At 42.2% G+C, this 11,730-nt stretch overlaps 1 protein-coding gene across 3 annotated transcripts in view; it reads left to right on the top strand.

The window, feature by feature from the left end:
- The first annotated feature begins 507 nt into the window (after positions 1-507).
- ABLIM3 (actin binding LIM protein family member 3) overlaps positions 508-11,730 on the top strand; it is a 183,373-nt gene continuing 172,150 nt past the window's right edge. For 2 of the 3 annotated variants that reach the window (XM_081937106.1, XM_081937104.1), the window contains exon 1: positions 508-1,416. In XM_081937106.1, coding sequence (XP_081793232.1) covers positions 1,404-1,416 — 13 coding nt within the window. In that variant the 5' untranslated portion in view covers positions 508-1,403. The remainder of the gene's footprint in view (positions 1,417-11,730) is intronic. The other variant, XM_081937105.1, reaches the window with a different exon arrangement.

The raw sequence follows: 11,730 nt of genomic DNA, 5'->3' as shown, positions 1-11,730 counted from the left end.
TCCTCCAACTGATACTTGAAGCCAGCATGAAATATTTCCACAAGACTGTACTGTAATTGGGCTTTCACTAACCCTAATATAATGACTCGCTGGAGAAGAGGCTAATGCTGGGAACGATTGAGGGCAAAAGAAGAAGGGGACGACAGAGAATGAGGTGACTGAAGCAGTGCTTAAATGGACTCCGGGGGATGATAGGGGACAGGAAGGCTTGGAGGAACGTTGGATCGGACACGACTTCGCGACTAACAACTGCAACAATATAACGCAAGACACCTTACAGGGGTGCCCCCCCCCCTCCTTTCTATCTCTTGCAAACTGAATGCGACGTCTGTTGCGAGGGTAGCCACTTTGTCACCAGTAGATGGCGGAAGGCAACATCCCATTTTCACCAGTCGCCAAGCAAACCCTGCCCAATGGAGCTATTTTCCCGCCTCCCTCCCCTTCCTCTCGGTCCTCCCTTTCCATCCAAATTTGCAGCCAGCCCCGCCGCATCTTCACGTAAACTCCTCCCGCTGCACCTGAAAAAGGCGTCTATTGACAAACTTGGCTGAAAGAAGCGAGGCGGGCGCTGGGCGAGTAGATTTAGGATCTGGAGCTCCAAGTCCTGTGTAAACCGTCCTGAGGAAGGAGGAGGGTTGGGGTGGGGGAACACCCGGAGATACCGGAGGGAAGAATTGGCTTGTTGGTTCGATCAGCCCGCTGTGCGCATCGACTCGGTTCCCCTCCCGGTTCTCTCTCCCCCCCTCCCGATTCACACCCCCTTCGGCTCTAGCTGGGCTTGAGCTGGCATCGCTCTGCACTGCATGACAGCTCCAGGCTCTGAAGACGACGTAGCAGTCGGCAGTGGGAAGCCAAGCCCAGCTGAGGAAGATCTGAGGAAGGCTACGCGCCGGGGATCGGCGGGGGTGTGAGCCCAGAAGGCACCTTGCCCTGTTTGATTCCCAGGGCGCTGCCGCCTCCTCCTCCTCCTCCTCCTCCTCCTCCTCTTCCTCCTCCTCGTCTCCGTTTGCCTTTCGCTCCTGTTTATAACCCCACCCCTGACCTTATTCTCTGGCCGCCCAAGACTGAGCCGAAAGACAGAAGCCCAGAGAGAGAGAGAGACAGAGAGAGACAGAAAGAATAGCACCGGGTCAAGGAGAAATACCTGCGCATCGCTTAGACTGCAATTGATGGGAGATACACATTTCTTTCTCTAGGGAAGCTGGTTACTAGCCCGCCCCCTTCTCTCTCTCTCTCTCTCTCTTTTAAAGAAAAGAACCCGGTCGAAAGCAGAAAGGGGGAGATAAGGTGGGGATTTCTGCTCCAAAAGAGAAGGGAAGGCAGGGGCAACGAAAGGAATCGGAGAGAATTTCGCCGAGCGTTTCCCTCCCTTTGTTGAATGAGAAGGACGGCGCCGGATCACCATGAGCACCAGCAGTAAGTACGGCTCTCCCTTGATTTTTTTTTTTTTTGGGGGGGGGAGAAGAAGCAGCTTCTTTTGCACTCCGCCTTGCGGAGACGAGGGGTGTTAAGAAGGATGGGCCAGGTTAGGGGTTTGAGAATGGTTTTTTTTCCCGTTTGGGGTTTGGGATGAGAAAAGATGGGCGTATTATGTGGGATGGGTACACCTGCTGATCCTCAGCCCTACCTTATAACTAGAATTTTGACAACTCGATTTAAATGGAGGGGGGGCTGAGCGGGAGGTGTGTCACATCCACAGACACCTAACTACTCTAGGTTAAAAGAGTACACTCACTGGTGTCTTCAGGCTGCGCCCCCACCTGTGCCTCTAACTAAAGATAGGCATAATCTTTTCAGTGGCATCTTAGGGCAGAGTTCAGAGGAAGGGTGGCAGGATTGGGAGGTGAAACTATGACTGTATGTGTAGGTGCATTGATAGGTTGCCAAGCATTTCCCACTCATTCATCAGACTGCAAGATCTCTCTCTGTAGTGGACAGTGAGATAGCGGCTATTGATTAGAATAAAAGAAATGGCAAGAAGCATTAAGAAAAGTGCTACATCTGAATTTGTAAGAGGTTAAAAAACTGAACTGTGTCAGACCAGTTTTAAAGATAGGGAGGTTTCAGTTTCTATAGTACTGAATATGATAAATTGGTCAGAAATATCTGCTGCTGGGGTAGATTTTAGTCTTGCTGTTTTGTTTCTCTTGCTGTTTAATAGTATTTTCACTCATCTGTGAGGCAAATGAAGCCACCTTGTAGCCTTCTTCCTCTGACAGCTAGAGGAGAAATCTTTATCAGCTTTTAGATACTGAGATTTCAGATTTTCCAGGGTTTGCGGGGAAAGGAGTAAGTAGGTAGGTTGTAGGGCTGGGTCAAAAACTCTTGCTTAGAATCTTGGAGAGTTAATATCTTATCTTGATTAACCAAGGGTCTTGACATTGACGTAGGTCTACATGTTCATAAGAAAACTCTTCATTTGTATTCCTGTCCTTGGGATTTGACTTCGTATTGCAATTAGCAAATATTTGGCAGGGGATTTCCCCCACTCCAAAAGGGCATCAGCCCAATTTTCAGTTTTCTTCTTTGGGTTCCTCCCTCTTTCTTTTTTTGCTGTGCTGAGTTGGTCCCATTTTTCTTGAGACAAACAGGTGGTGCTAGTGCTGCTCCAAGGTTCACAGCGAAGGAAAATATTTCAACCCAAAGAACGAGTGATTTTTAGCTTTCATGTGCCACATTCTGAAGAAATAAACTGCCCCAATGTTTTCCCTATCCGTCACAACTGAATTACAAGCTAGAAAGGATGGTCTGATAAGTAGGCACAGATAATAGGCCCTGCTAATATATTCTTTCCCATCATGTAGCTGCCTAATAACAAAAGCCTAGAGCTCACCTGCACCACCCAACAAGGTGTCTTACTCAAGATCAGGGTGTTTTCTGCTTGGGTGGCAGAAAAACAAGGCTAAGCAGAATGAGGGAGCAGTCCTATCAGACACAACCAATAGCTGGGTAATGGTGGCCCCTTTCTCCTGGTAATGATGTGGGATTAATGTTTCAGAAATCCATTATTTTTCCAGGAGTTTTGCCCCTCCCTCTCACGCTCTACAGTTGTATGCACTTTCTGCACTCTGTTCAAAGTCCACTTCCATAGCACCATTCTGCAACTCGGGGCTTCCAATGCTGGGACTGTGCTCCCCATTATACTATCTACAGAAAATGAGAGTATAACTGCCCCTATCCATCTATAAAGTGCTGAATGGGAAGAAGCCATTTTACAAGTGTGGCATACATTTGCTATGTGTGTTACTATGATATCAGGAATATGAAAAAAAAGCAAAAAAAGCACATCAAGACATTCTTGCCTAGTCTGAGCCTATTCATAATTTGGTCCATGCCTGGCTGAGCCAATGGGGGCTCAGCTATGATCAACCTACCCAAACTGTTATGCCACATTTGCATGCCTTTGTCTTCCCCTCTGTACCATGATGTGATACTAAAAAATGTATTTACCTCCCAGGGCAAAGCACTTTATGCTCTTTTACCATGTTGCAATGGATCATTTCTTATCGTTTATGAAAGTTGGTTAAGCAAGAACTACCCTTTTCAAATTAATCCAAAATTGGAATCTCACAAAGTTACTAGCTTCAAAAGAAACCACAGGTGTATTTATGTTAAAATGTAATATGACTGCTTTCATACATGGAACCATATATTATAATCCTAGTGCGGCAGCAATCAATCGTTATCTTGGGTAGAAGGAAAGACTTCTTTTGCAATTCTAGAAAGGCCACATCAATGAAATCAACCAGTAGCGGGAGGGATTTACATACTAATCTTACTGCAATAAAACAAAAAAAAAAGGTATTCTTTAATTAACCTTGTTGGGATGAATGACAAATATTCATTTACATGGGAATAATGAAAGAGACATTGTTAAGATAAACAAATCTGTCAGTTCCTATTATCCTCAACTATTGTAGATCATCCTGAAGTTCTCTTTGCTTGATCTCCCTAGAACAGTATTGGTGAACCTTTTTGGCACTGAGTGCCAAAACGGAAGCATGCATACGGGGGAGTGCCGGAAACCAGAAGAGCAGCTCCCTGGCCTTCCAGTTTCTGGCACGCATGCGTGCATGAAGACCAACTGTCCAGCACACATGTATGCACCGGAAACCAGGAACTCAGCTTCCCAGCACGTGCATGCACATGCGCACCAGGGAAGAGCTGCTCTTCTGATTTCCGGCAGTCTCACACATGCAAAGACCAGCTGGCCGCTGCACATGTGTGTGCCGGAACCCAGAAGGCCAACAGGCAATGGCTGGCATCCCCAGAGAGATGGCTCTGCATGCCAATTCTGCACTCGAGCCATAGGTTTGCCATCATGGCTCTAGAGCAGTGTTTCTCAACCCTGGCAACTTGAAGATGTCCGGACTTCACCTTCCAGAATTCCCCAGCCAGCGAATGCTGGCTGGGGAATTCTGGGAGTTGAAGTCCGGACATCTTCAAGTTGCCAAGGTTGAGAAATACTGCTCTAGAATAACCTTCTCCAACAATGATATCTTTTAGAAGCTGACGTATCTGAAAGACAGTATGTTGGAGAAGTTTGTCCTATATAAGACCATGGTGGAATTAATATAAGCCAACATAGATCAGTGTTCATTTTGATTTGTTGCTTCACCACAAGCCATGAACCATGCCCTTTAGTATATTAAAATGCACAATACCGCCTAGCAGGTAATATCTAATCATTAGTACAAGTATTTAGCTGCACAATTTGAGAACATATACAAGAAAGTAGGTCCTATTTTCTTTGAAGAACATACTTTCAGGTAAACATGCTTACTATAACATTGTGTGTCACATTGTGTCCTAGAGAGCAGGGCTATCTTTAATTCATCATCTTAACAATTCTTTGTTATTTTACTATAACTAATACAAATCCAAAAAGCAGTGTAATAACTCAGCGGTTAAAGACACCGAGCTCGTCAGATGGAAAGCTGACAGTTTGGGTTTGAGACCCGAGCATCGCACAGTGGGGTGAGATCCCTTTCCTTGCCCCACCTCCTGCCCACCTAGCAGTTTGAAAGCATGCAAATGCAAGTAGATTAATAGGTACCACTTTGATGGGAAAGTAATAGCGTTCCATATGCCTTTGGTGTTTAGCCATGCTGATCACATCACCAGAAAAAATGTCTTCAGACAATGCTGGCTTCCTTAGCCAAGAAACAGATGAGCATTAAGGTATTAATTTCATAATGGGAAATCTTACTATTGCAACAAATAGACTTCTGTTATTTCTCTTCAACAGGCTCCGTCTGAATATTATTCCCAAATTAATTTTATTCTGAGAGGAATTCCTGTTCATATATCCGGAAAATATTTTTAGAAAGTAAGGTCTTTGTTTTATGGGTTTCTTTCAATTCTGAGAAAATCTTTACAGAAAGTACACTTAGTGAGGAAGAATTTCTTTTTCCAAATCTGGTGGTGTACTACTAAGCTTACCTATTATCAAGTCTTAATACTGGAAGCCAACAATTGGTGTTCTGATTTGGGCAACTTTTGAATATAGATATAGTACCTTTGATTGGATGGATGGTATTAGGATCTAAATATACTAAAACTCTAGTATCTCTGGAAATAAACGGTTAGAAATGTAATGTCTAAAAAAAAGAAATTTTGATCCTTTTTCCCATGCTAAATTGACTTTATGAGAAAAATCCAACATTAAAAATTGGGGGAAAGATGGCAATATGGAAAAATTGGATGAAAGTGGGATATTGACTTTGAACCAATTGATAAACATGAGGATGCATTTTTAACATATACTGTGCTAAGAGACATATATCATCCATCACACCGTTGTCAAACTCGCTGTGTCATGTTGCCGTCAAGTGATGTATCCCGATGCCTTTTTGTGGAGCTGGGATGGGCATGGCCTGCGTGTGATGCATCCAGCCATGGGCCACCAGTTGGCACCCCTGATCTATCAGATGTAACGTAGTGGCAATAGTTGCAGCTTCAATATTTGCTAACAATGTTTTTTGGAACAGCAGCTTTTTCAGCTTCTAGCATACCCAAGATACACGGATACTGGTTAAATCATTTAAAACTCAAATTATACTATTAGTTTCTAAAGATATTTGTTATCAATAAATCAATTTTATATGCAGATGTTAAATATGAGGGGAATAAGGAATTAGAGGTTATTATACTGCCTAAACAATGGGAGAGTGTCTCAACTTCTATAGCAAGAGTGTCAGTTCACTTTTAACTATGACTACAACAAAAATAATATTTAGAATTTATTGTACTGTGTTGCATCTGTATAAGGTGTCACAATGGCTTAATGGTTAAAATGCTGAGCTTGTTGGATGGAAAGCTGACAATCCAGGTTTGAGAACTGAGTGTTGCGTGATGGAGTAAGCTCCTGTTACTCACCCCAGCTCTTGCTGACCTAGCAATTTGAAAGCATACAAATGCGAGTACATAATTAGGTGTCACTTCAGTGGGAAGGTGTTTCATTGGACACTCTGTGCTGCAGTGTGATGCCATGCTAGCCAGATGACCACAGAAACATCTTCAGCACTGGCTCAATGGCCTAGGAACAGAGATGAGCATCGCCCCCTAAAGCCAGCTACAACTTAAAGTAGTAAAACCCACAGACTCCTTTGCCTTTACCCTACATCTGTATAAAAAATGATTGTCTGGGACATTGTTTTATTGGAGATGTAATAAAGATAATACTTCTTTAAAACATGCGTTTTTACAATAACTACAATGTTAACTCAGTTTTGGGAGAAAGCAACGGACTACACAAAGTTGACTGTGTGATAAAAGCTAAAATTTTCAAAGGATAATGTTCTTTTGAATTACATACCCAGTACATGGAATTTGACAACTGGATAATGTAAATGGATTCTCTGTGCCCTTATAGCTAAAAGGCAACAGGGTCTCTCATTTTCTGCATAGCGAACTTTGTTGAAATGAGTTGAGGCTGAATTACAGGATACTGTACCAGGAGAAGCCTATTCTACAGGGAATTTTTTTTCTTCTTAGGACAAGGGAGAACACTCTGCCTTCAGCCCAACACTAAAAATATGTAGTCCTATTGATCTGATCTGGGATGCAGTGGCTCAGTGGCTAAGACTCTGAGCTTGTCGATTAGAAAGGTTGGCAGTTTGGCGGTTCGAATACCTAGCGCCACGTAACGGAGTGAGCTCCTGTAACTTGTCCAGCTTCTGCCAACCTAGCAGTTCAACAGCATGTAAAAATGCAAGTAGAAAAATAGGAGCCACCTTTGGTGGGAAGGTAACAGCGTTCTGTGTGCCTTCAGCATTTAGTCATGCCGGCCACATGACCATAGAGACATCTTTGGACAATGCTGGCTCTTTGGCTTTGAAACGGAGATGACCACCGTCCCCTAGAGTCGGGAACCTTTACCTATTGATCTGATTGGTCCTTTGAAACACTGCTCTTGCTATTAATTTGCCACTAAACTGAGTCTACCAATAAGTGTCAATGTCCAAAAACATCCTGTGTATTCTAGGCTCGGTGATATTCTTCAGTCACCTCAGAGCAATGTCAGACATTTACAACTCAGACATTGGCACTCAAAATAACCATTGCATAAAGATTGGCTGAAATTGTCACCATATGATGAGTGTGAATGTGATGGGCTATTGGGTGCAATAGCACATATTTCATTGAGAAGTCTCTTCTGACTTGTTGCAAATCATAAGCAGGTCTGGATGCCATATGATGGCTTTTTTGTGCCCTGCAAACCAGATTCACTTGTCAGCTTGGAACAGAACTTCTCATACGGCTCTTGTCTAGATTTAGAGACATAGGCATCCAATATGTTCATCTTTAATTATTGGTACATCTGTTGTTACTTCCGTGGCCTTCCATGTGGTTCCATAGCATATAATATATTGGAGCAAGGCAATCAAAGAAATGACATGGTCTTCTTTCCATTACATAGGGAAGTTCTGACATGTTGAAACACTAGACCTTGCTGGAGAGAATTGCATGGGAGGAAAGGCCCTTTGTTCCCTCAGTGATAGTAGAGTTAATTTAGCATTTGAGAGGATCGACTAAGAGCCTTAGGATTGTAATTTATAGGCATGAAGCTATTGCTCTACATAGCTTTTTGTCAGCACCATCCATACTGGCTGGGGAACTTTGGGACTTAAAGTCCACACATTTTAAAGTCGCAAGTTTGAAAAACATGTTATAGATACAGCATTGCTTGCAAGTATTGCCTATCCTAACCCCTCCTAGGATTCCTGCATGCCAACCATTGCTATACTTATTATTAGGACATATGTCTATGTCAGAAGGAAAGAAGATATTTACCAAGTATGTAACTCCTGTACTAGTGTGCTCATATAGAGGGACTTGACCAACATGATGTATGACAAAGCTATGCATATTACCTTTACCTGTATCTTTAACTTACTCATTTTCCTACTGTGGCATTTTCTATTTGTTTCACCATGGGCACCATATGCATTACCCAGACACACATGGGTAGGCATATGGTGCCCACGGCATATGGTTCCCACTTTACTTTGTTTTTAAGCTATTTTAATTAATGTAATTAATTGATTGATTGATTAATCAATGGAAGACAGTTGCCAGCATTATCATTATTTATAAAAATAGATCTGGGATCCATCTAAGCCTTGTAGGCAATCTTATAAAATAAATGCATTGCAAGTAGAGGCAACCCATTACTTCACATGGAAAAAACCACCTACCTGGAAAAAAGGAAATGCAATGGAAGGCAACGGAGCCTGAGTGGGTTAGAGTGAGAAATTTACACCGCAGGTGCTGCATTGGATGCCACTGGGCTCCTCATGCAGTTCAAAGTGGGAGTGGCAAACTTTAAATGGCTTGGCTCATCTGAAGGTGGAGAATCCCTTTTTCCAGGTTCCATCCAGGATGCTTGATTCAGATGGGAATGCTTCACTTGGTCAAGGGGAAGCACTGAACTGCATATCCATAGACGTAAAACACCCTGGCTAGTGAGGTTAGTCAGGCTCTGAGGGACGGGTGTCAAACTCGCCGTACCACGTTGCCATCACATGACATTTTGTGACATTTTTCCCATGCGTGGAGCTGGGGTGGGTCTGACCCGCATGTGATGCATCCGGCCTGTGGGCTGCCAGTTTGACACCCCTGCCTGGGGCAATATTTCCTGGCTGTTACTACCCACATTATGGAAGAGTCTTCTTCTGGAATTTAGGACGACGTGGGTATCATTTCAAAAGCCTGTCCTGATGGAATTATTCCACGGGAGTTTTGACAGCTAAGTTGCTTTTTGATTGTTGCATGGTACTGGGTAGCTGTAATTATGTTACAGTTGATTTGATATTTCTTTAATTATATTTTTGTTCTGCTTTTTATTCTCGTCAAGTGCCAGGAGAAGTTTGGATTTTGATGGTCTATCAAAAACATAAATAGGTAAACGCATACACTTCACCAGTTTGTCTTTTGGTAAATTTGCAATTAGCTCCATTCACCACAGCAAGCCCTTGGTGAACAGGCCAGCCTCCTCTGCCCTATGTAGTCATCTTGCCCATAAATGTCTTCTCAAAATTCAATTAGCTCAGGATTTCCTTGGTGATGACTTTATTCTGTCAGTTGTTCACGTTTCAAAGGCTCCATTTCTTTTTTTTACAATCTCTCCCAGGAAACACATGGCAAGTGTACTTCTGACTGAATAGATGCAGGAGTGTGCAGGTACATTAAAACAGATTTTGATTTTGTTACAAAGAGAGTTTTTTTTAAAAAAAAATCCAAAATTTGAACTCTTACTCTGGAGAAAAAGCAACAAGTATGGTGAAGTGAACCATGAATCAAAAATCGAGTGAAAGTCAGTGGCCGGAGACTTAAATTAGGAAAGGAATCTTCGATGCAACCCCTAATTAATGGATCTAATATGCTATTATGTGATGTGATGATCACTGCTGTTTTTGATAGCTTTGAAAGGGGATTAGATTACTGTTTCTCATCAACTTTAAGATGAGTGGCTATCAACTCCATGATGCTGGTTGGGAAATTATGGGAGTTAAATCCCACATGTCTTAAAGTTGATGAGGTTGAAAAACACTGGGTTACATGGATAATAATCTGTCAATAACTTCTAGTCATAAAAATTAGAAACCACCAAGTTTTGCGGCTCCATGAATGAATCTACTAAGGAGAAATAAGACAAAAGGTCTATTGCATTCATGTGTGGTTTGAGTTTCATACTACGTACTAATGATACTGTATATTTCTCAGAGTTGATTGATTGGATTGATATAGAAACATTATTAGAGGGATGGGTGGGTGGGAGGGTGGGTAGGTGGGATGGATGGGTGGGTGGGTGGGTGGGTGGGTGGATGGATAGATAGATAGATAGATAGATAGATAGATAGATAGATAGATAGATAGATAGATAGATAGATTGATTTCTGGCACACCAATATAAAGATGGATAATAAAGTTCTATAATATAGAATATATTTTTCTGGATAAAATCAGAAAATGGTCATAGATCAGAAGTTCTCCATAAACTGTTATACTCTAGATCTGTAATGGCGAACCTATGGCACGCGTGCCAGAAGTGGCATGCAGAGCCATCTCTCTGGGCACACCAGCTGTTACTTCACACACATACGCGCCGATCAGTTGGTCTTCGTGCATGCATGCGCACCAGAAACTGGAATACCATACATATGCACACCAAAAACTGGAAGCATGTCAAGGAACTACTCTTCCAGTTTCCAGCGCTCCTGCACATGTGCTCAGGAAAGCAGCTCTTCCAATTTCTGGTGCTTCTCTGTGTGTGTGCTCCTGTTTCGGCACTCAGTGCCATAAAGGTTCACCGGCACTGCTCTAGACAGTACTCATCTCTGTTTTGTAGTCTCCATACTCATTACAGAGCTTTGGAAAGTTTTTATGTATCACTATTGACCTAAAATAAGCTACATCTTTATAAATGGACTTTGATTCACATCTCAAATATCTTTAGTGCAAAAGCTTCTATATTTTCCACCAATTCAGAATGGCAGGTTAAAAACAAAACGCCATTATGCAATTGGCTTTTCACTGGAAAAAGTATATAAATCTGCCTACCGGAGATTAAATTGAACTAATCCTAATGCTTTACTCTTTGTTCCATTTTGACGTGAAAGCAGCGAAAGCTTTTTGACCTTTACCCAAAATACTGAGCCATCTACAAGGTTTCTACTATTGTGCTACTACTATTACTATTGCAGCCAGTGTCTTAGTTTTGTGCTGACTTTGCTGAGAAACTAAATTGTGAAACAGCAGGGACCTACCTGCTGAAAAACATCTTGTGATTCATTTCCCACCACACTTAAATCTAGCAGAAAGTGACCAATGCAGCTAATGAACAATTTCATAAAGCTGTCATGGAAAATAGTTTCTTTTGGACATCAAATGATGTGTGCTACACTTGGACAGGTAAAACTCTTTTCCTGGTGGAGTGCCACAAGGAAATAATTACTGATACTTGTGGGGGAAGTGCAGTTATAAAATATATCCTCACTGCTTTCTGTTATATATAAAAAGGCACACCCCAAAAACATCTGGAACACCACTTGAACACTATTGACATTGATTACATCACCATCATTCAATTGCAAAAGGCAGTTTTACTTGGAGCAGCTTACATCCTGTGACAATAATATTAACACTATCAAACAATGATATCTGCCTATCTCATATCTTTGGAAAGAACTTGATAGATGGTCAAACATTCCAAACGTAGTCTAAATA

The sequence above is a fragment of the Natrix helvetica genome, assembly GCF_964273705.1.
Source record: "Natrix helvetica genome assembly, chromosome: 1".
NCBI classification, from domain to species: Eukaryota; Metazoa; Chordata; class Lepidosauria; order Squamata; family Natricidae; genus Natrix; species Natrix helvetica.
Note: the sequence above shows the minus strand (reverse complement) of the source record. Positions and strands in the feature narration are given on the sequence as shown.